The 25,577-nt window shown below is 43.8% G+C and overlaps 1 protein-coding gene across 1 annotated transcript in view; it reads right to left on the bottom strand.

Annotated features, from left to right (window-relative positions):
- Pard3 (par-3 family cell polarity regulator) overlaps positions 1–25,577 on the bottom strand; it is a 558,608-nt gene that overhangs the window by 156,233 nt on the left and 376,798 nt on the right. Inside the window, 1 exon segment of the mRNA XM_033765663.1 lies at positions 4,307–4,417. Coding sequence (XP_033621554.1) covers positions 4,307–4,417 — 111 coding nt within the window.

The following is a 25,577-nucleotide window of genomic DNA, read 5'->3' as shown; positions in this document are numbered from 1 at the left end:
TTTTTTTTTTTTTTTTCTTCTTCTTCTTCTTTTTTGAGACAGGGTCTCTCTGTGTGGTTCAGGCTAGCCTTGAACTCAATGTGTAGCCCAGGCTGGCCTCGAACTCATGTGGAATTTAACATGTAATACGGCTACCATTTCATCTTTCAGACTTTCCTTCTGTCCTTTCTTCCCATCTCTCTACCTGTTCATACAAACTCAGCCCTGTTCCAGAAAACATTTAACAGGATGAAGAATGCATACGAATGCAACATAAATCAATAACACAGGGAAAATTAGGATGGAACAGGCCAGTTACACTGATATGAACACCATTAAATGTTTGTTCTCCTATTTTAATTTTATTACTGCTCCTGGGTCTTTTGGCTAAGATCAAGTGTAGTACATTTAAATTTTATAAATTTCACCCAGATTTTCCTTTAGTTTTAGAATAACTTAAGAGCTTTAAAATGTTTGCTTTAAACAGGGTAGAAGTACTCAGGAGGCTGAGGCAGGAGGATCACCAGCCTGAACTACACAGCAAGACCGTGTCTCAAAAAAAAAGAATGGGGAGGGGTAATGTGGAAAATAGAAACTAGGGAAGGGAAGATGAATAGTAATAAGATGAGCACAGAAGAGAGAAGCCATAAGCAGGTGTAGGTCACAAGTGTGGTTTTAAAGGCGCTCATTGCTCCACAGCGCAACCACCGCGGCTTCTCCTGAGTGTGTGGCCCAGGGAGCTGCGTCCTCACCCAGCATTGCAGGATTCCCAGTGACTGAATTCTGAGGGGTGCGAACACCCACAAAAAGCGCCAAGTGGCGGACAGGTGGCAGGACACTCTATGGTGTCCAGCCCCGACTCGGTGATGTACAGTGCACATCAACTTGGCCAGCATTTCGAGACACAGGGAAGTCGGCTTGGCCGGGGGCTTCTCCCTCACACGGCACCCTCACCACCATGAGGGACACAGACAGCAGAACTGACGCTGTGCAGAGCTGTGGCTACACACGGCTCAGCCTGTGTGTCTTGGAGCCGGTCAGACGGGAAGAGCCCAGCCCCGCAGCCAGCAGCAGCTCAGGAGGCTGAGGCAGGCACCTCCTCGGCCCGGCTCAGACTGGGAGGTCACAGGAGCACAACTCAGGACCAGCTGGCCTCATCCCTGGCCCTGACTCAGAGCCCCACTTCTCTAGAAGAGCCTGGAGCCGTGTGGGGGTGCACGCTTGTATCCCAGCACTCTGGGAGGCTGAGGTAGGAGGACCACAAATTGGAGCCCACCTGGGGAATTTGGTGGCTTAGTCTCAAAAATAATTTTTTTTTCTTTAAAGGGCTGGGGACGCAGCTCATTGCAAAGGCCCTGGGTTCTGTCCCCAGTGACACACACACACACACACACACACACACACACACACACACGCTGGAGCCTGTGGCAGGCAGCTTTAGCTGAGCCAAAGGACAGGTCTGCCCCACGGCCTCTTCGTCCTCCAGTCCTCCTGGTACAGCACAAGCTCCCAGGACCTGCAGGGGCCGGGAACAAAGTCAGACTGAATCCCAGACCCACGCCCAGAAGAGTCGAGTTTATATTTACCCTTAGCACTTCAAGGAAAACATTTCAACTTATGCTCGTGGGCCTTTCAATTTTTCAATATTTATATCTTTCTTTCATTCTTTGTTTTTTGAGACAAGATCTCACTACATAGTTGAGGATGGCTTGGAACTCACTATGTACCCCAGGCCGGCCTCATACTCATGGAGATCCTCCCAGGGCTGGGATTACAGGTGTGCACCACCACACAACACATCTTAGTCACTGCTTTCATCACCTTTGCCTCTTCCCTCTCCCCCTCCATCTCCTGATTCTCTTCCCTTTGGGAAAGATCTATCTCGCTACTTCCTATGTGTTTTCATTTGGCTCTCTATTTATAATTCACACTGTGGAGTACTACTCTGCCGTGAAGAAAGATAATTCGAGTCATGTGTAGGCAACTGGGAGCCCCTTAGCACCCTAATGTTGAGGGAAATAAATCAGATTCACAAGCTTAACTATCAAATAGCTTCTCTTATATAAGAAACCAAAATTACAAAGAGCAAAATAAAAGGTTTTCTATTTTTATGCAGAGCCAAAATAATAAGTAGCTACAATGCAAATACTTCACTGTCGGTCAGCAGAAAGAGAAAGGCTATGCTGAAAATACAAGCAGCTTTTATTTTAAACCTCTCCCTCCTATCAATTTTTGCCCAAAAAAGGGAGAGTTCTCATTCTCAAAAGGCGCACTGCTGGTGTGAGAGGATGGGGCAGAACGGACACAGAAGGAAGTCACAGGTGACTGGCCACAGCCACAGGCCTCACTGCACTCAGAGCACTGCAGGGCGGCTCCCACGTTCCTTTCCTCTACCACGAAATCCACCCATTTAAATAAAATACACTTGTGAAAACTGTGGCTGAAGTAAGAAGCAGGATAGTTTTCTTGAATTATGAGCCCTCCTGATTTAATAGCCGGTCCTTGTTCCTGGGCCTCCTGTACACAGGCAATTCGAGAGACCAAGGGCCTCCCTACAGGGACCGGGACGGACCCAGACTGAAAGCAAAGCTAAGTGTGCCTTACGCAAATGAATGAGACAAGTGAAACCATTATGCAAAAATCACTGCTCCCTGGAAATATCCGAGGATGCATTAGAAAAGGATTTGGGAAACTGTTGATAGAACTCCATGCTGAAACGCAGAAGTCACCTTAAATTGCGAAGGAAAAATGTTTAGGAGATGAAAAACGGTACAGGGTTAATGAAGCCATCCCCTCCGGCAGATTTCAGGAGATGGAAGCGGTAAAATGTTTCTTTCCATCGCTCCGTTGCTCTCTAAATGACATATTTGCCTGTGGAAGAATCTGAGTTCATACATTTACCTATCATGTCCGCCTTGTAGGGACAAGAAATTGTTTTAGAAAAGGGGTTCGGCGTTCTGAGTAATTGAATGTTATATTACACGTACTGAGGGATGCCGTGCCCTGACGTACAGAGAGAGAGCAGAAAAGTTTGAGCAAGCTGGAATTAGTGAGGATTAGACAGGGTTCTACCAGGCCGAGAGCAGTGATTAAAAAGTAAAAAAACAAACACACAACGAAGGCCGGGTGCACTGAGAGTCACACGTGACATCCACAGTACCGCAAAACAACCCAGTACATACTAAGTATGAGAACTGAGGAATAACCAGAACCCTGCTTGATTCATAAATTTCCCCATGTGTGCACTGTACACCTTGGAAAGCTGCAGGGATCAGGGTCACCATTCCACTGCAGAACAAAACAAAGAACAAAAAAATATCCAGCACTCACGACTTTTAAACTATTGTAGTGGGCCAGGGATTTAGCTCAGTGGTTCTGCAGCCTGCCTCACAAGCGCAAGGACCCAAGTTCAATCCCCGGTTCAAAAAGAAAAAAAAAAAATTTTTTTTTTAGTTTTTCCATTGTCAGGCATACTACTAAAAGCATTCTGGCCACAGAGTGGTTGTGTGATGCTGGTCCTGACCACACAGAGGCTGTAATGTGTCCCTAAGAGTCACCAGAACCTCAGGTAGCCCCTGGGACTCAGTGAGTTGGGCAACAGGCTGCAATGCCTGCCCAGAAAGCAACCTGTGACGCCGCAGGGGGAGTAGCCCTAAACGCCAGGAATGGAAGTGTGTGCTGGAGATGGCTTTCCAGACCCCCAAGATCGCGACAAAAGTTCTAGTCACTCATAGAAATGACTCCTTCAAGAACTCTTTCCGTTTCGTGGTTTCCTCTGCCTTTAACTTCTCAGGCAAGGAAGGAAGGATTCAGCAATAGTTAAGAATCTTTCTGGAAAACACAGAACACAACTGAAGCAGAAAATGTCACGAATGTGAAAAATCAAGAAATAAATGTCACACTGCAAAGGCAAACAGCACGGTGAAAAAATAACAGCCTTGAATTCTTATGAATCAAGATACTCAAAAGGAGGTATTGAAATTCAAATGGGTTAACTTCCAGATGAGAACGCCTTTAAAATGATTATATTATTTTCAGAGATGAATGAGGCAGGACTTTAAATATTTTGCAATGTCAAATTTTAGCATTTATGTGTGCGTTCAGGTAAAATGCTATCTCCTCTTGAAAGATCTTAACTAAAACCACTGAAATCCATACTGATACTCATATGTCTTTGTAATCTTTCTTTACATTACATTCATCTGACAACAAGCATTTGTACTAACACAGAAAATATAACTGAATGAAAAATATTTACATTTTAAAAAGCAGAAGGGAAAAAAAGAACATCTTTCTAATGAAGTTTAATCAAATAACTGAGGTCTACCTCTCCTGCTCCTGCTTCATTCGTATTCTCTCTTCTTCTGATGTAAAGGATTCCTGCATTTTTATTTTACCCGTTTTCTCAATCTTGTCATCTTTTCGATGTTTGCCAAACCTGTTGATAACAAAAAATTCTAACTTGTCAATATATACGAGATGAGTTTTCTTCCATTTGTGACAAAGACATGTACTCGGTGAAATCCTAGCGACTTCAAAATACAGGCCAGCTGTCTCCTGCAGTCAGTATTCACAATTTTCACTCAGAGTATTTCTTTCACATTTAGCTAAAACATCCCAGAGAGAATCCTTATAGAAAATGGCCTCAATTTCTGTTTTCCTTTTGGCAAAACAAAAACAAGAAGGAACAATGAGACTTGTAATTCAACCTTAGGACACAAACCAAAGGCACCAGAGTAAGTGCTGAACACTTCCGAGGCCAGGCAAGTGCTGCAAAGGAGTGAGCACCTCTAAGGACGAGAGAACCATAACCTCATCTCTTTACCTTCACAGCCAGGGGGACTGGACACATTCGTCACGGTTCACACACTGACCAGCCAGGCTACATCTGGTGGGATCAGGAACACCGGGGATAACTCACACCGCGGAAACTCTAGGAGCCGATTAAACAGGCACGGTGGGCCACTCCTTAAGCCTCCAAAGCCTGATGGACGCCAGTGCTGAGGGGGGCACCTTGGACTTGGAAATCGGTACCTGACCAAAAGCAGAGGCAGGCAACACAGGGCCCCAGAATGGTCTGTGAGCTGCCACAGCTGGGGCCGCCCAGAAAATACCAACTTTACCTGCTCTGGCATCCAGAGAGCCCAGAACCCTCAAACTCGGCACTGGCTCTTCTTCCTGCTATTACCCTCTGAGACCCATGGCCTGCAATGCCTCTTCATCCATGACTTTCCCTTTGCCAGACGTTTCCAAAGAGAAATATTCATGGACAGTTACACAAAAGAACGTCCTCCAATAAATGCAGTGATACTTGGCAGTCAAACTCAATTTGTTCCAAATCCATGTTCAAACACCAAGAAGTTCGAGAACTAACTACATTTCCCTCATAAGAAATAATGGAAAACCAATCATTGGTTCCGAGGCCCAACAATTACACTTATAAATCCATTTTTTAACAAATTGCACAATTTATTTCTTTAACTCTCGCATAGTTCTCAGTTTTCTCCTCTTGGCCTTTCTTCTGGTATCACTGACTTTTGGATTTTTTTTTTTTTTCCAGATTTTTGGTCTGACTATCAAGCAAAGTTATGAGCATGAGGCAGATTCTGCTTTTGAAATTTACTGTTGAAGTAGTGGAAAGTTTGAGCTGAAAGACGCCAGACACCAGAGGTAATGCTGGTACCTGTGGTGGCGAACCTAAAGAATGGTGAGCTTCAGCAGGCAACAGGGCCCTCTCTGCCAGCAGGCGAACCAGGTGGCCCCAGCGGCCAAGCTCTCCGGTTTAACTGCAGGGTTGGCACTGTGTGATAAATAAGTGGGTTTGGGGTCATTGGCCATCACTGGAATACACTATACTATGTCTTGCTGAGAAGGAACCCGGAATATGACCGCCGGAGACAATTTATTTTCAAACAAACAGAAGAAGGAAGGGGATTACATTCTCCAAGCCCTCCTAAAAGAGAAACCACAACTATATTTCAATTGATAGCTTGATCAGCAGCATAGGCATTTTTTTAATCAATATAAATCTGGTCTTAAATATATACTTGGGTACACAAGAAGTGTCTGTAAGCCAAGCGTGGTGGCACACGCCTGTAATCTCAGCACTCGGCAGGCTGAGGCAGGAAGATCGCTGTGAGTTCGAGACCAGCATGGGCTACGTAGTGAATTCCAAGTCAGTCTCAACTACATAGTGAGACCCTGTCTCAAAAAACTGAAAAAAAAAAAAAAAAAGAAGAAGAAGTATCTGTGAGACCCTCTCTGATGGGAATTAAGTAACGCTAGGTTTGCAGAGGTGTATAAATAAGGGACAAAAGCGTTCTTAAAATGCTAAGGCAAAAGAGGAAAAATACTACCATGATTACTCTTTTTTAAATTGTGTATTATACTACTAGAAAGCAATCCAGGCTGGCTATAATATAACCACAGAGTAAATCTATCTGTCACATTTGCTCTTATTTGGAAAACTGAAGCTCACTGCAATTGCTAAAGAAAAGAAAAAATCACCAGCAACAAACCTAGAACCTGCCACTGCTCATAAGGGATAAACTATGTACTGCGTTTTTAAAACTAAGTGTATACAAAGAATTAAAAGTATAACTTTTATTTTCATCAGTGTATCAAACATAATGATGGGCTTTATAAAATAAATGAATAAAATAAAGGACAAACAAAAAAATACATCCCAGCATAAGCCAACATAGTGTTCATTTACTCCACAAAAATTGATTGGGCATCTACTACATGGCAAGGACTTATTTATTTAAGGCACTCGGGCTCTAAGCAGTGCACAAAACACACAGTTTCTGCAGCCCTTCTAGGGCTCAGTCTGGCCAACATTTAGGTAAGAAATCAGGAGGCAAGTGAGAGAAGAAAGCTGACGAGGCTGTGGTGGCTTTTAGACAGAACGGCCAAAGCTGGCCCCCTGGGAAAGATGCCACAGATCTAGGGGACGTAAGGAAGTGGCAGTGCCAGGGGTCAGCAACACAAAGGGCACAGCTAACACCGAGGCCCCCAGGCACCAGGGCGTGCAGTGACAATGTGGCAAAGGCTGGGAGAAATAGAGACCCCAAGAGGGAAAGAACTAAAGAGACAGTGGCGGGAGGGTCAGGCAGGAAGGACCCTGAAGACTGCAGGGACCTGGGATTTTACCGAGATAAGGCAAAAGTCGTAAAGAATGAAATAGGGAAGTGGCACTGGGTGACAGTTCAGCAAATGGCGGTAGTGTGAAGAATGCACTGAATGTAAAATGAAACTGGAGGAATCTGCACTAGGAGAGGAGGCAGAGCAGCCCAGGAAAGCAGGTGGTTTCCCAACACCACTGACAACAGCACTCACAGGAGGAGCCGGCGGGGAGCTGGAGGGAACAAGGAAGTGGCCGCGCCAGCTATGCGAGGAGAGAGGTGGGGACCCAGGGACTGCAGGCCAGAGAAGAGAGTCTGATGGAGCAGGTGCAAGAAACTGGCAGTGCAAAGATTCAGGGCCAGCCAGGGCCGGAAAGGACAACGTGAGTGTCATCAGTGCACGTGTGACACACAGGCATGAGATTGGATTTTTCACCGTGATGATTCGGCAACACTGAGGCGTCTAAAGTAGGAAGTGTATTAAGTTCCAACTTCTCGTGCAGTTCGAGTTCGAATGTTAATATATTTTAATATATTTACTTATCATTTTAATCATTTAACTTTTCAGTTCATAAATATCCTTCAAATAATAATACATTGTCCATTTCTTTTTTCAAAAGACCTTGTGGGGGTTTACACTCTACATAAATTTGAGCCTGCGTCATGTCTGAGAAACACTACCCAACATCACAGGTAGCATCATGATCTCCACCTATGCCGAAAAATGAGTTTTGCTCTTCCAGGAAGATAACGTGAGTCTGCTCTGTGAGTTCTTAATCCTGGGGCAAGTGTAGAATGGGTGATTTTTGCATGTTTCATTTTTATTATTATTTGAGCTGTGGGGGAGTTGGGGTCAAAGCTGGGGCCTCAGACAGGCCAGGAAAGATCCACACCACCCAGCCACAGCCACAGCCCAAGTCTGGCGTGTTTTAAAACAGCTTACATATTTCCAGCCCAAATCTAACTGAGTTTTTAATCGGCTATATCAAAATCTTTCTTTAAAAAATGGTCTTCGTCCTGCTGGATGAAGAATGTTTCGGTTTGTTCACAAGTCACATATATATACAGTACATATACCTACTCTGTCAACTACCAGCTCTTTAACTTTCCCACACATGATTACAATGAAGAAAACAGAGTCGAATCCTGATTCATATTTAAGAATGCTTTTTTTTCTCACTGTGGCTGGTGACCGTCTTACACTGTCTTCTAACCACCAGAATATTACTGTACTCTTTGTAATTTTGTTCTCAAAGGATTCAAGAACATTTTCCTTTTACATAGAATACATTTGAGGTTAATGTATGAAAAAGTACAGAAAGCATAAATTAGATGTTTATAGGCTAACATTTGGACATCTCCCTTAATACTTGCTGTAGTCGATAAATTAGGTGATTTCTTTAAGGCATTCTATAAAATTACAGTGTATTACTCTATAATTGGGGCAGAAATGGATCAGTCAGCTCTAATTTTCTTGATGAAATGAAACAGACTGTAAGTAAAAAAAATAAACCAGCCATTCTAGAGCAGAAAAAGAAAAATAGAAGTATCTATAGGTACATTTACTCTAACTGCTAATATATTTTAGTCTGCTTGACTTTCCCCACCCCAGGACGGGTCACTAAACCCAGGGAGTACTGAGCTATGTCCCCAGGCCTTCTACTAAATTTTCATTTGGAGACAGGTTAATCTCCCACTTGCACCCTCCTGCTTCAGCCTCCCAAGTAGCTGGAATTACAGGCATGTGCTACTGCACCTGGTTTAGTGGGCTCTCAGTGTATAGTTGCTTAATTCTTCCTGTGAAGGTAACGGGAGACCACTGAAAATTTTAGGCTGTATGCATGGACTGTCAAAGTTAGTTCACAGATAAAACCCCTTTCCAACCTAGGAAGATAATCACTAGCAAGATGCTTAACAACTTGGAAACATCAATTACTTTTACATGAATATCTTTGAAAAGCCATTGGGGCACGAATGTCAGATGGGTCACCCACTAAGGAGCAGCACAGCTGGAGAAGTCCTGGGCTAAGGGAAGGTCTTGAAGGCATACACTTTCTCAGCTGAGAACTGGAGTTTGTCAGGGCTGGTGATGACCTCTGGGAAGGGGCCCTGAGAGAGCAAATTCCACCACCCCTGGGAGTGAGCTGAGGTGAAGGAGCCACAGCCCAGCGCCTCAGGGACTTTGCCAGCCACAGCCTGGGACAGAAGGACACAGGTCCTTATTTAAATAGGGGAGGAACGGTAACAGGAAGAGCTTGGGGGAAAGGGGACAGGAAATTGCCACATGGGCAGCTCCCCGTGGGAAAAGCCGCTCTGACTCCCTGGAAACCCTCCAGGGATGCAGCCACAGTCCTGCTTTTCCAGAGAGAGCTGACTGCGACATCTCTTAAACAGAAAATGCCCTGCAGTGCAGCAGACAGAAGTGGCAGCAACCTGCACTCTTGATGGATGCGGAGAGTGAAAATAGAGCCACGACAGAGGAGGCTGACAAATTCTAGTGTGTTTCTATAGAAAGAACTGACCTTAAAAATTAATTACTGAGGCTGGGTGAGGTTGCACACGCCTGTAATCCCAGCACTCAGGAGGCTGAGGCAGGAGGATCACTATGGGTTCTAGGCCAGCTTGAATTACATAGTGAGACTCTATTTCAATCCCCTCCCCAATTAATTACTGATCAGGTACTGTGGCATACACCTGTAAACTCAGCACTCCAGAGGCTGAGGCAGGAGGATTTACAGAATTCAAGGCCAGCCAGGCTGCACGGTGAGTTCAAAGCCAACCTGTGCTATATATCAAGAATCTGTTTCAAAACAACAAGAAAGAGAGAGCGAGCAAGTGGGAGGGAGGGGGAAGAAAAACAGGAAAGAGAAAGAGAAAGGGGAGGGGAAGAAGGAAGGGAGGGAGGCAGAGAGAGAGTGAGAGATTGCTGCTGAGTTTTACTTCCATTAAACCATCATTTTATGGCCATATTTTCAAAACTGTTATATAATATTAATGCAAAACCACTCAAAACAACAATAACATTCCTTACAGAACTGGAGAAAGTCATCCCAAAATTCATATGGAACCAGAAGAGACCTAGAATAGCAAAAGCAATTCAGGGCAGCAAGGGCAAGGCAGGGGCATTAGAACCCCCAACTTTAATTCACACTACAAACTACAGTAACAAAAACAGCACAGTCTTCGCAAAAACAAAGCAAGCAAAAAAGTCAACTGCGGCTCACTGGAACAGAGCAGAAGAAACAAAAACAACCTAGGCACACTCAGATATGTTATTTCTTAACAAAGGGACTAATCCCTTCTCTGAAGGAAAGATAGCCTCTTTTAAAACATGGCGCTGGGAAAACTGGCTTTCTACATGCCAAAGGTTGATCTAGACTCTTATCTCTCACCATGCACTAAACTAAAATAAATATGGAGCAAAGATCTAAACATGAAAATAGAAACACTCATCTGCTGGAAGAAAAAATAGGTGAAACTCTTGAAGACAAAGGTTTAGGCAAAGATTTTCTGAATAAAACCCTAGTTGCACAAGAAATAATACCAAGAATCACAAATGAGATCACATCAAATCACAAAACTTTTGTACAGCAAAGGAAACCACCAACAAAGTGAAGAGACAACCTGTAGAATGGGAGAAAAAGTTTTGCCAGCTACTCCTCAGACAAAGGACTAATATTTAGAATATATAAAGAACTCAAAAGAATTAGGGCCAGTTTTCAAGACTCCACCCAAAAGTGGGCATCTGAAATGAACAGGTATTTCTTAGACGACCAAGTAAAAATGGCCAATAAATACATGAAAAAATATTCAACATCGCCGGCCATTCAAGAAATGGAAATTAAAACGACACTGAGATTCCTCTCGCTCCAGAAAGAATGGCCAGCATCAAGACATCAACCAATAATAAACGCTGGCAAGGCAGTGGGAATCCTTCACTGTTGGTGGCAGTGTAAACTGATATAACCCTTATGGAAATCAGTGTGGAGAGTCCTCAAAAAATTAAAAATAGAAATTCCATTTGACCCAGCTACTCCCCTCTAGCTATCTTCCTTAAAGAGTCCAAAACATCATACCACAATGATACATGCACACCCATGTTTATAGCAGAACAATTCATAACAGCTAAATCTTAGAAACAGCCTTTATGTTCATCACAGATGAACGGATAAAGAAAATGCAGTATTTGTACACACTGGAGCACTACTCTGCCATAAAGAAGGATGAACTTGAGTCATTTGTAGGAAAAGCGATGCACCTTGAGAATATAATGTTCAGTGAAGTAACTCAGACACACAAGCTTAAATATCACATGATTTCTATTATATGAAAAACTTTAAATTATGTAAAGTATGAAATAAAAGACAGATAATAGAAAAAAGAGAAAGAATTATTGTAATTCAGTGTGGGAAATGGATCCAAATGTGGACCTTGACTTAGAACACCCATCATGTATTTTGCCTACTAGTCTGATTTTTAGTCTGTACATATTATAATAAACTGCATAAGGTCTTAAAGATAAATAAGTGAATTTGATGCTGAAAAATATAAGGGGTGAAGGGAAGGGGAAAGAATTGAAATGTATTCTGTACATCTACAAATTCCTCACAATGAATGGAATCTTGTCCTACAAATACATACTAACACGAGGCAAAAAAGTTATAAAACAATACACCATTACTTAGGTTTTAGTAAAGTAACGTAACTGCAGTACAAATACTTCTGAAATATTTTACCATTTAAATTGTAATATTTGTACTGCTACTAAAATTAGGTGTTTAGAAAAATTGTGCTGACTGATAACACATTTATACTGCTATAAATAAAATAAAAATATAATTGCTTTTATAATGAAAGGACTTTTCTTAACGCCGTATTAAAAAATATGATACCCTTTTTTAAAAAAGTCTTAAAAATCTGCTGCCATGTTTAAAATTAAACAGGGAGAAGATCCAGAACCAATTACGCTGTAGGATTTGAGGACTAACTTTTTAAGTAAGATTTTCTTAAAAAAAAACCACACTGAAATGTCAGTGAAGTGCAGTATTTCTCACCGCTAATTACCCAGGTCTTCCTGTCTACAGAGGGCTGTGTTCCACATCTATGTACCCATAGAAACATTAAGTTAAGAGACACAGCTTGGCTGGAAAGGGAACTTCAAATGGATCAGAAATGAATCTCTTGTCACCTACTAGAAACCAGTCACACTCCTGGCCTCTAGAGACAGTCATGCAATTCAGTCTCCGCCCTGTGTGCTACTCCTCATTTCTCCGTATCTGCACCTCTACCTGATTTCTTCTATCACTTTCTCTCCCAGAAAGCTGCTATTTTGTTTTTCCCCCTTTTTCTGGAGCCAGGGCCTCATGCATGGGAGGCCAGTGCTCTGCCCTGAGCCACACCCTCAGTCCCAGGGATTCATTTCCTCTCCTGGGCAGCCATGGTGAGGAGTTTCTGGGGGGACACACACATTTGTGCAGCTCCACAACACCTGGCTCTGATCACCTGCTGCGATGATGCTGCTACGGTCTGCCCCAAAGAGCCTCAGATATACCAGCTGCTCGGGAGGCCATCTTGAGATCCAGCAGGGCAAACTGTACGGGCCACCCCGGGGCCCAGTCCTGCTCCGGGATGACTAAGAATACTGTGCTCACTGGAGTCAGAGAGAAATACTGGGCTCCCTGGAGTCAGAGAGAAATACTGGGCTCCCTGGAGTCAGAGAGAAATACTCTGTTCACCAGAGTCAGAGAGAAAAACTGGGCTCACTGGAGTCAGAGAGAAATACTGGGCTCACTGGAGTCAGACAGAAATACTCTGTTCACTGGAGTCAGAGAGAAATACTGTGCTCACTGGAGTCAGAGAGAAATACTCTGTTCACTGGAGTCAGACAGAAATACTCTGTTCACTGGAGTCAGAGAGAAATACTGTGCTCACTGGAGTCAGAGAGAAATACTCTGTTCACTAGAGTCAGAGCTGTTCCCGTGCAGCCCTTCAAGTCGTACTTGCTCCAAACAGCCTGAGCCAAGTCTGTCTAGAAAAGCTTTTCCCAACTGATGGTGGCGCGATCCCTTCCCACATCCTTGGTGTACCAACTGCCCTCAAGATATCACTCTGGTCTCTAACATGATTATGAACTTGTTTTGGCTTAAAGCCCTAACTCTCTGCGATGTTATCTAAAGAAAATGCCACCTATCTTCACAAATTGTCCTCTTGCGTGCTCAGGCACATGCATGGAACTACGTAGTTCCCGTGTTCTGAAAAATCAAAGGATTAGTCTCCTAGTCCAAAGTCATTCATCATCAGATGGGAAAACCCAGGGCAGGGAAACATGGGGATCTGCATGGGACCTGCCCAAAGTCACACCTTGAGCTACAACCAGAGTTCAGCCAACTCGGGGCCAGGTCATGGCATCTCTGATCTGGTGCACTACTAAGAGGAAATGAAATTCCAGGATGTGCAAAGTTCACAGACTCCTCAGTGAGGCATATAATTGAGCACCTGATGAATGCTCTTTTGATTATTTAATTACATTTAACTAGAATTACTGAATTCTTATTACGTACTTTAGCTCATGGATTCTAACGGCGCCATGGGAGGTGGGCACTGGCATCCTCCTGTTAGGAAGAGCACAGGGGATCCACGTGATTTGTCAGGTCACACAGCAGGTGAGTGGCCAAAGCCAGACTCCAGACCAGACTCCTGCCCTCCCACAATCACAAAAGTCTTCTGAACCAAATGCAGTCACAGCATCGCTTTCCGCTCAGAGAGCTGATGAATAAAATCTGTGTTTACATAAATGTGATCAATCTTGCATGGCTTCCAGCATTCAGGTCTAAGGAACACGGTTACTGAATGGAACTTGTCTGAGAAGACCAAGAAATGGAACATGAAGTCAAGAACTGCTCTGGGCCATTACAGAGGCTTGAACAGAACCGCTCACATATCCATTACAGGACACTGTCGAGGCTTCTAAATGCAACCACACTGAGCCTACAAAGGGTAAAGCCATCTGTCAGGCAAGAGCAGGAGCGTCCAACTGCCCACATCCACGTCCACATCCACGTGGAGGGAAAGACAGTAAGAAACACCCCAGAAGCGCTTATCTTTTGTAGTCACAGACTCTTGATTTCTCTTCATATTTTTTGTTCCTCAGTCTCCATTTTACAAATAAGAAGCAAAGAAATGTCACTTCTAATATGTCCTCCCTGTTCAGGATCTTCTGTATTTCGGTGACATTTTAAGAACTCGTTGCCATGAAAGGGCCCTGATTTGCTCAGCAGTAGATTGAGGCAACACTGGATGAATCAGGGGAAAGGAGGCTGATTATGAAAAGCAGAAAGCTCCTATTTAGGCAAGAAACATCTCAGTAATCAGCAGCGATGAGAAGGGAGTCTGAGAGAAAAGCTACATGACAGTTCGATGGTGCTTTTGTGAGATGGGGTGCGGTTTTGAGTCCATGGAGTTTAGCAGGGGTTCTCTTTAAAAGGAAATCCGCAAACTTGAGAATCATCATTTGATTATATACAGTTTTCATCAGCGCCAGTCTGATTAGATTTAATAAACTAAATTTGTGTTGCTTGGCATGCAGAAAAAAAAGAAGTAACTTTTTTTTAAAAAATAGAAAAAACAGCTTCTACTTCACAGAGCTACACCAGGCTTGGAGGCATGTCCCTCTGAGGACCCCGTTCAGTATCCCGTACGTGCACAGCCTCTGCTGTCTTGTTGCTGACAGGCCTCTCAGACAGACCCGGAAATCCAAGAAGGATGTGGAACAAAGAAATATGAAAATGATAATTGGGAAGGGAAAATGGAAGGGAAGGAAAGGAACCCAGTAGAGAATCATCAATTTCTATTTTTTAAGAATCAATGTAAATGCCAAAGATCTGCAAGACAAATGCCAGACAAACAGGAGAGACACAAAAACTGTGGGACTCAGACATAAAGACTGGAAGGTGTGCGGGGCAAACACGGTGATCCTCCTGAACACAGATACTGGGGGTAAATGGCGGCAATGGTTCTTGTAACCTATACTTAAAACCATTTCAGTAAAGTGAGAACAGATGAGTGAAAGTGCTTCTTAATTATGACGCTGAAGCTTTTTAGGAGCAGCCGACTCAGACTTCAGCACTGAGTTTCTGGGGCAAATAAACTCCCTCTTTGTAAAAAGAGGTCAATTAGAAATGTATGCTCCATACCACGTTTCTGTCATTCTTCAAATCTCATCCACACAGGTAATCAAGCCACACCAACCCTGCAACCCTAAGATCCAAATGCCAGCAGCATGTGGATTATATTTTGTTTCTCCTCTGACTACACTGGCTTTATTACAATACACACATACACATTCATACATACTTAAACTCAGCAAAAACAACACATAATTCTGATTTTTCTAAATGCTTAATCTGGCGATGAAATCGGCCCTGTCCACTTAACCGATCTGGAGAGTGCCTCTCACTAACTCCGACACTGAGTCTTTTCTTCAGCGCCACACTCCTAATTCTTGCTCTGTTCATGTTAATGCATTATTGTTTCATAATACAATGCCACAAATTGCAAATTACATTTGGCTCAAGGAGTGATTATGAAAAAGACTATCGCGGCTGCCTTTGCGCGAATAACTCCGATAATAATGAGAGACTGATTGAGCTCAAAGCAGCCCAAGTGATGAGAAGGGTCAATTTGAGCATTTCTATTAAGCTTCTTTTGTTCAACCCAACGCTCTGCCAGGTCAGAGGCAAATAATCATATCCTACATCTGGTTTCCATGGTTTTCTTTTTCCTAAGGCACTGGGAACAATTTAGTAAGTGGTCCTGCCCCGAAGGCAGTCCCCACAAGAAATGCTAATACAACCGAAGTTGCAGAAAACACATGCATTTCACAGGGCAACTGGAAAGAAGAAAAAGTGAAAGGCAGAAGGGTATTTTGATACATACCTTTTGCTTTGGGGACAAAGAATAATGAGTAGTTAATGACAAAGACAATCCTACTAATTTCTATTACCCTTTGCCTATCTGATACTCAAACTGGCATCCAGGATGAAAATGCTCCTGATATTATGCAAATACATGCACCTGAAAAGATTTCCTTCTTTTGTTAGGAATTTGACCTCAATTAAACATGCACTGGGAATCAAACTGTATGTTTTAATCACTGATATAAAGAGAGATGTTAGGTACAGCTGCTGAACACCCTCGAGTGCTTTCTTACTCTTCACTGCTTACAGAGTAGATGAAAGTCACAAAGATAAAATGGTCACTGAAGTTAAAAATAAAAAAGTCTCAGAACTTTTGTATAGCTCCTGGAAACTCTGAAAGATGAAAACTTCCCCAAAGATCTCATTATCTATAAAGTTAGGATGTCAGTCAGCACTTTTTTCTGTTGATTATAGGAAACAATTTCTGTTGATTCACATTTCTTAGAGAACGCTCTCCACAGAATAAATTAAGGGTTTTATCTTTAAGTTGATTTGCATATTCAGATACCTTTAAGAGCTGTACCATTATAGTCTTTCACACCAGAGAAACTACTCGGTATTTATATATGTGTGACCTATTTATTTCACTTAGGAGTATATCCTCAATATGTATCATTTTCCTATGAATGACTCTAATTTCTCATTCTTTATGGCTGAGTGGTATTCCATTTTATAGAAAAATCACATCTTCTTTATCCAATATCCAACTGATGGGCAAATAGGCTATTTCCATGTTTTAGCTATTACAAACTGTGCTGTTATAAACATAGGTGTGCTTATATCACTGTGGTATGATTCTTTTAATTCTTTTGGAAAGATACCCAGCAGAAGGATGGCTGGGTCAAATGGAACCTCTAGTCCCAGATCTTTGAGGTATCTCCATGTTGATTTCCACAGTGTTTGCACCAATCTGCACTCCCACCAACAGTGGAGAAGGGTTCCTTTCTCCCCATAACCCGCCAACATTTTCTATTGGTTGATTTCTTGATAGCAGCCATTCTTTGTGTTGAGGTGGAATCTCAGTGTTGTTTTCATCTGCAATTCTCAAATGACCAGTGATGTGGAACATTTTTTCATATATTTACTTGATGCTTTTACTTTTTTGTCTGAGAAATGTCTGTTCATTTCAGATGTCCATTTTTTAATCTGGTCTTTATATTTGGGGGGGCTGGCTGTTTTGAGTTCTTTATATATTCTAGATAATAGTCCTTTGTCTGAGGAGCAGCTGGTAATTTTTTCCCACATTGTAGGTTGTCTCTTAGTTCTGTTAATGGTTTCTTTTGCAGTGCAGAGGCTTCTTAATAAGATGAGATCCCAGTTGTTGATTATTTCTGCTAGTTCCCATGCTACTGAGGATTTGTTCATAAAGTCTTTTCCTATGTCAATGTCTTCAAGAGTTCTGCCTAACTTATCTTCCCGCAAATTTAGTGACTCTTTTTTTAATATTTAGATCTTTAATCCACTTGGATTTTAGTTTAATGTATGGCAAAAGATAAGGGTCTAGTTATAATCTTTGTCAGGGTGAAATCCAGTTTTTCCAACACCATTTATTAAAGAGGCTACTGACAATGTGAAATAGGAAGAAAAGGGCTAAAGGTGTACAGGAAGTGGGGGAAGGGTAGGGGAAAGGTAATAAGGGAAAAGAAAAAAACATGAGAAAATGAAAAAATGGAAATTAAGTATTTGTAAATAGAGAAGGGGGCGTGAAGGAAGGGCAGGGACAAGGAGAAAAAATGAGAACCAAGACCTGTCATGTAAAGGTACAAGATCCCAATGATGAATGTAACTGTACTGTATACTTAAAATGGACCAATAAACTCAATGAGCAGAAAAAAAAGAGCTGATGTGTTTCTGCAGGGCCTGCAGACCACCTCTGCAGGCTGAATGCCAGGACCCAGAGGCTACACAGAATTCTCAGAGTGAGGAAGAGCAAGGGAGGCCCACAGAGGGTTACCAAAGCCAGAACACAGACACCTCTGTCCTCCGCAGGGAGCACACTGCCCTCTTAAGGAATGAGAGACCAGAGGTCACATCTTTGACTAAAATCATCACCTTTGATCCTTGCATCCCACATTCCGGACCCTGCAAAGTAAGTGTAACACGAACAGAAAACAATGGTGTGACCCCAAACTCTTGGTAATGGCTCTATTCTAGGCTGTGGTTTCACTCTTCCAGACACTGTTCTGGATATTACGCATGACTCAGCTGCAATGCAGAACCCAACTGGTAATTAGTATCCAGTCCTGGCCCAGTTTTAGGGATGAAACAACACAGGATTAGAACAAGGAAATGCACTGTCTCACCTCCAAGCCACTTGCCCCACACGAGAGGGACCAAGAAATCTGACAGATGTCAAACCTCCACATTCGTCCTTCTTTGTCCAAGTCATTCCACAAATGTTCAAATACAGAACTTGCTGATTTGTGCTCTGGTCTCCCGAGTCATTTCCGTCTTCTCAGGACAGCCACACCTGCTCTGCATGGTCTCAGATACTGGACTGACTCACTGGCGATCACAAGTAAAGACAACACCCTGTGAAAGCACATGGTGTTATCCAAGGCGCGATGCTGGAACTGGAAGGGGCTGTGCCACCTGGACCAGCCAATGGTCAGACCTCCCAGTCACAGCTGCGACTCACAGGGTATCCTTACATCATTCTGCCTGGCCAAAGTCAGAAACGGTCTTTCTGAACTAGTGTGTGTTACCATGGCATATTAACCAAATGAACTTCACTTAGCATAGCATGTATATAAATTCCAAAGGGGACATAATACCCATGCTACCTTTTTTTTTTTTTTTTTGTAGCACTATCGTTTTTGCCCTATGCTATATCACCAGCTCTTTTTCCTTTTTCTTTTGAGACAGGGTCTTGCTAAGTTGCTCAGGATTGGCCTCAAACTTTCAATGCTCCTGCCTCAGTCTCCCAGTGTGCTGACATTACAGGTGTGCGCTGCCAGTTCTAGACCCTGTATCATTTTTAGTCAACGAATTCAGATTATCTACTTAAAAATAACTCAGGAATAATTGAAGGGGGGAAATCCCCATGAGGAAAGAACTCAACAAATAACATGAACACATAGAGCCTCTCAAAATTTTAAAAGCTTTCTATATGACTATTTCATTTAGTTCTTCAATTAAATGTGAAGAAAGTGGAGATGCAGTGAGTAAGGCCGGTGTGGTTGAGAACCAGAGGTGACGGGGTGGGGTTGGGAAGGGGGTCACAAGCTCTTAAATCTTAACTTGTCACTACTATAGTACACTCTTCTTCCCGCTCTGAGATTCACCTCAACTCTGCATAACTGCGCTCTCGATGTTGACTTACACATTAAGAACCCATAAGTAAAATCTCTACTTATTGCAGTAAAATTATATTTAAAGTGAAATTTAAGACTACCACCATAAACACCTAAAGTGGTATAAAACCGAGACTGTAAAATACCTGAAAGTGATAAATAAAATGTGGATCCTTAAACGCTTCACCGAAATGCACCTGCTCCTCCACACAGAATCACCATCAGTGCCTGCTGCTCCTGGATGAGACCTGAAAATGATCTCTCTGGCAGCTGAGGTGGGTGGGCAGACACCATCAACCTCACACTACCGGAGTTTGAGCATCACTTCTAGCATCACAGGATGTTCTAGCAGCCTCCATAGCCTCTCTCTGCCAGATTTGACTAGTGTCTCTTCTGTCTTGTGACAGCCAAAAATGCTGGACACTAAAAAACTCTCCTGCAGGGCAGAACCCTGGAAACCGCCAACCATTTGGCCAGGGTTGAGACCTGCGAACCAGGCTCCTCGGGAGGCTGAGTGCACAGAACTGCACTTGGGAGGCCGGCCTTGATACTTGAGCAAGTCCTTGCCTCAAAAGAAGGAGGGGATGCAGCTCAGTCCTCTGGGCTCAGTTCTCAGGACCACAATAAATAAATAACTAAATAAATAAATAAATAAATAAATAAATAAAAAAATACAATAAAGAGGATTCTACTGAAAGAACAGTGCTGAGTATACCGATCGTCAGCATTACTTCTTCAGCACCAGAGACGGAAGTGTTCCTCTAAGGAGATGGTTAGGGCCACACAGGGAACGCAGACCACATGATCTGGCATGCTACTGCCCTGGAGCACAGCACACAAATGAGCAAGCTAGAAGAAAGCATGTTTGGAGTTGTAGCCACAAAAGCACTGACGCCGATCCAACCAACACTACAACCCAGGATTCAAATCTTGTATTCCCAAATCAGAAAATCACTGGTCGCTGACCACTTCAGGTCCCTGTGTTTGGAACATCAGATCACTCAGGTGGCTGCTACAACTGTCTTCCACCTCTGCCCAGCATGAGCCCAGAGCCCCGGCCACTCAGTGTACAGCAGGCAGCTCCCAGAGTAGGCTCTGTTGGCCACTTACCCGGGGTCTGTCTCCTCCTGACCTCAGCACCATGATGCCATGGATGGAGTAGAACTACAATTCCCAGCCTCCCACAGAAACAGGAGCAGAGATGGAGCGCAGCGATCAGGAGCACAGTGATCAGGAGCATGGACACTGGCCTCTGTGGCTCGAAGTTGAAGCTGCACAGCTCTCCAAGCTCCTGCAATCTCAGTGTCTCCTTCAGTCACTGGCAACCACCTCACAGTGCTACCTGAAGACTAAAGGAAATGCACAGCATGGGCAGCACATGTAGCATGCAGTAAGCAGTAACTAGATCACTATCACTGACATTCGCTGAGCTGGGGAGGGACACAAGGCCTGGTGCGTGCTGGGCAAGCCCTCTACACTGAGCTGCACCCCTCACTTCTGGTTCCTAGAAAGTGACTCGTAAGACTTACAGAAAAGCTCTTCCCCTTTCTTCTCCTTCCTTCTGCAAATGTGGACAGGACGGATACAGCTCTAACCAGGAAGTCACACAGAGGAAGAAAATGTATGTTAAGACACCCATGTTTCTGCAGCATTATCCACAAGGGCAAGGTGTCCAAGGAGGGACGAACTGATGACAAATGGTGACACGTGCAAACCATGAATATTATTCTGCCTTCAAAGGAAGGAAATTCTGTCACATGTGAATATGGGTGAAACCCTGAGGACAGTGTACTGAACAAGCAGTGAGAAAACGATAAACGCAGTATCCTTTTCCTTATATGACGGGTGTGGGGCCAAATGAATTGAGGAGCAAAGTGAAATGGGAGAGGAGGGAATCGGGACTGAGGATTTAATGGAAGGGAGTTTCATCCACAAGAGGAACTAATTCTGGAATGGCCCACGGTGATGGTTACATGGCAAGGTGAATGTAGCTAAAGCACACACCACTGAACTACACATTCAGAAATAGTTAAGGTGGTGAATAGCCTGTTTTTATATTTTTACTATAATTTGCTAAACAGTAAAACGCATTGTTAAGGATGTAGTGACACTGCTAATGCGCTGGGACCATCACACGGGTCTGGGGCTGCCAACCTCTAGACTTCCCTTAAAGAGGAGAAATGAAAGCCTGGTTCATTCAAGCCATGGTAGTTGAGGTCTGTGCTCCATTCACAATTTCTCCCAGACACAGCCATGGGGGTAAGGAGACAGAAGCATTTCCTTTCCAGCACTTGGCTTCCCGGTGCTGAGAGATGAGTGGATTTCTTCACAGGATCTCTGTGAACAATCATGTCCACAATACCTCCTAGGGGCATTCAGGGTCATTCCGCTGGCCCCCAGCAGCCCATTTTCTCCTCCAAATATTACCCTCAGCGTCAACCTAGGGTGGCAGACTAGGTGGGGAAGGGCCAGCAGCTGCCGCAAGAAGACCCAGCTTTTTGCCCAGTGCTCCTGGCCCAGCTGCCAAAGAGATGATTTTCATTTCTTTTCCTCCCCATTGTTTCCAATGCTTCTGGGAAGGTGCGGTGATGCAGACAGGTGGCTTCCGCTCAGGTACACTGGCTAAGAGCCTTTTCTAACTAGATGACTGCCCGTTGCGGCAAGGACAGAGGACAGTGGTGGTGACTGTACAGACCAAGGTCCCTTCCCAATGCTGACTGCACTTAATGGAAATGACTCCAAAACCCTGCTGCAGCGACTCCCAGAACTTCTGCCCATCACAAAAGAAAAATAATGTTTAAAGGGGGTTTACCAGTCTAAGTAGACAGTGGTCTAACCAAAGAATGAAAAGCATACAGTGTTGAGAATAAAGACAATACTATCGAATGGAAAAATATGTGTTAGCACAGAGAATTTTTCCAAAAAAGAGTCTTGTAGAAAAACATTACATTTTCTATTTGTTCTCTAAAATGGAAACGGAAGATCTAAAAGTCTAAGTGGTAATCCCATTTAAAGACTGCAGTGTTATCTACTAGCAAGCAAGATACTTGTTACACTTTCTACCTTTTTAAAAAATACTGTTTATAAGTTTTACTACTGAAAATAGAAATCAAAATTGTGTCACAAGGAGAAATAGATAAAAACCAGACTTTCCTAGGAAATAATTTCCAGAAACTAAACTTTTTAATGCAGTGACAATAAAGTACATAATACATAGAATGATCTAAGAAATTTAAAGTGCATATAAAATAATAGTTGTTTCTTTTCTAGAAAAAAAAAATAAAAGATGTACACAGGCAGGGCACAGCCGTGAAGCCCTTTACAAAAACAAAACAAGTGAAAATCACAAGCATGTTCACTATATTAATTTTAGGAGTGTGTATCAAAGCATTGATAGTGCAAACATCCCAAGAACTTAGTACAAACTTGGCTAGAATACAGAGGATGAATACTGGCTTTAAAACCAGACTGATCTGCAAATCAGAGTTTACTGCAAGTTTTGAAGCTAAATGAATAGAGGCATTCATCACCCTCGGGAAGACACAGTCTGTAAGCACACACAGTAGAACCAGGACTCCTGGTTATCGGGCAGAATGGTTAATTACCACAGTGTTTTCAAAAGGCTTTCAAAGACAGGTAACTTTAGAGGCAGCAGAGGTAAATTACATAAGGGATTTATCTGACCTAAGGACTTTTCTTGCCATGTAAACATAACCCAAGTTTGGAACCAGGTAGCTGACTTAAAAGTGACAGGACCAGGGGACCTGGCCCCAAAGCCACCCTGGGAGTCCTGGGCAGGCCGCAGAGGGGAGCAAAGGGAAAGAGAGTGTGAGTGAATAATTCTCTAAGCACCAAGGGGAAGAGGAGGAGACTCGACAGCCAGCAATGTCAGTCTAAAGTGGCTTTTCCTTTTTGTCGTACTGGGGATTGAACCAAGGGCCCTCACCTGAGCTGCGCCCCCAGCCCTTTACATTTTTTATTTTTGAGGCAGACTGCCCAGGCTGGGCACAAACTTTTGATCCTCCTGCCTCAGCCTCCCAGAGCACAGGGATTATGGGCATGTGCTGTACTTGAACTCCTCAGGCAGGCATTGTGGGGCAGGCCTGTAAGAGAAAATGTATTTCTTCCTAAGGATGATAGGAAAACTAAAGTTTCACTCCACTGATGCAAAATACTCCTTTCCCTCATGATCTCCTTCAGCAGAGGACTGGAAACATCCTCTGATCTCAGGTGTGAGGTCCTTTTCGGGAATGAGACAGACCCTCCCCCACCCCCACCAGGCCAGGACTGCTTGCTCTGAGTTCCCAGAACAGTTTCTAGGCCAGGTGAAGCAGAGCCTGCATGTCACAGGCCTGGGCCTCTCATCTTCCTGCACTCCCACTAAGGCCCCGACACCTGCCATGAGCCTGGGATGAAACAAGCACTCGGTAAGCAACTGTTGAATGTAGGAAACGAATGGTTTTAACCTCATAATTACTAAAAACATTAAACACATTATAAGCTGGGAAAAAAAATCCACCTGCTCATCATTAAAAATAATTTTTCCAGGTGATTAGAAAAATGCTCAGACTTTATTTTACTGCCCAGGTGAACTGTTGTGCAAGGCAGGCAGAATTTCCTGTGGACACATCTGTCGGCTGTGGTTATTTCGGTCACACCATGGGGGACGGTGTGGGAGGAGCGGGAGCCCCACACAGCGAGGGAACAAGGCTGTCCCATCCAGGAGCAATCGGGCTGAAAGTCCCCCCCTCAGCCTCGCACCAGGAAACTGCCCAACCCTGGCACAAGCACCCATCTCGGGGAGGCCCTGGGTCTGGCAAAACGACAGTGAAAGGTCCTCTTTAAGGGGACACGATGGCCTGTCACCTGCAAATGAATGCTCCAGAGGGGAGAGGGCCCATCCATCCAAGTGTGTCAAAGGCAGTGGCTTCCCCTGGCCAGGTGAGGACAGGCAGGAGGAATCAGTGTCCACAGAAATGATCACAAACGCTCTCCACTGTGCACCAAGCGACATGAGGCAGCTGGCTGCTACCACGCTCAAGAGAGAAAACTGCAGCAAAATTCCCACCCTATCAGGGCACCTGTCTGCCACTGGTCTGAGATATTTAAATAGATGCCATTACTTTTACAGAAAGACATACTCATCCCTAGACAATGAATGAAATAAACAATTAAAAAAGAAAAGAAACCTGAAATTCTAGATATTTGAAGGTTACATTTGGGATTCTTTTCTAATGGCTAATTACAGTTATGAGGAAAGAATTGCACAAAAGTTATTTCCTTATAGGTGGCAGTTGTAGAAACTTACAAAGGCCAGGCTTGAGGACTGAAGGCAGATCCAAGACAGAGACCGAGCCTGAGGGCTTTGGCAAATGCACTCAGTGATGGTCACGCATGGAGGTGGACAGGGAGCTCGGGGGAATCACTGCAGCGGTGAGGACGCCACACACAGGCCGAGGAAGAGAAGGAAGACCCTGCTTCTCTGAACAGGGGGAGTAAAGGAGCAGTGGCGGAACAAGATCTGAGGTATGGAGAGTTACGCAGTAAGGAAAGAGAAGATGGAGTGTAAAATAAGAAAAGTGCCACGCACTTCCGGGGATCTGAAGTGTCTGGAAAGTGTAGAAGGACAGCTGGTACTTTTCTTTTTGAAGATCATCATTAGTGTCCCACAGTAGGAATTCCACCCTCACAGACAGTAAGGTTAAGGGGAGCAGAAACTCGGCACTTGGCTCTGTTTGAATCAGCAATCGAATCCTAAAGAATAAGAGGAGTGGGTGGAGTGTAGCTAAATGAGAAAGAGAGAAGAAAGAGGAAAAGAAAAGAAGAAACATTTGGAGAGAAAGTAACATAGAAGGAAAAGGCTAGAGAAAAAATTAGCACGCAGGTCTGACCCTCAAAGCCAGGCTTCGGCTCCTAGACTGTTTCTCACCACACGCCCAGTGGCAGTGCCCTGGGCCAGGATTCATCTCCCAGCACTCTTGGTCCCCCCACAGGTCTTAGTGCAATGCAACCCCTGGGGACAGGAAGGTGTAGGAACAGGTTCAGTGCTCCTGGCAGGCGTGGCTGTCCCCTCCCCTCACAGCGTGACCTGGTGAGTGAGCTCACCGCCTCAAACCTCCCTAAAACAGGGTTTAAAACAGCAGCTTCCAGGATTATAGTGGGGATGAAATGGGTGAAGAAAAAATGTTCTTTACAGAGTGTCTACA

The sequence above is a fragment of the Fukomys damarensis genome, unplaced genomic scaffold (assembly GCF_012274545.1).
Source record: "Fukomys damarensis isolate Sample0158 unplaced genomic scaffold, DMR_v1.0_HiC HiC_scaffold_19, whole genome shotgun sequence".
In the NCBI taxonomy this organism is placed as follows: Eukaryota; Metazoa; Chordata; class Mammalia; order Rodentia; family Bathyergidae; genus Fukomys; species Fukomys damarensis.
Note: the sequence above shows the minus strand (reverse complement) of the source record. Positions and strands in the feature narration are given on the sequence as shown.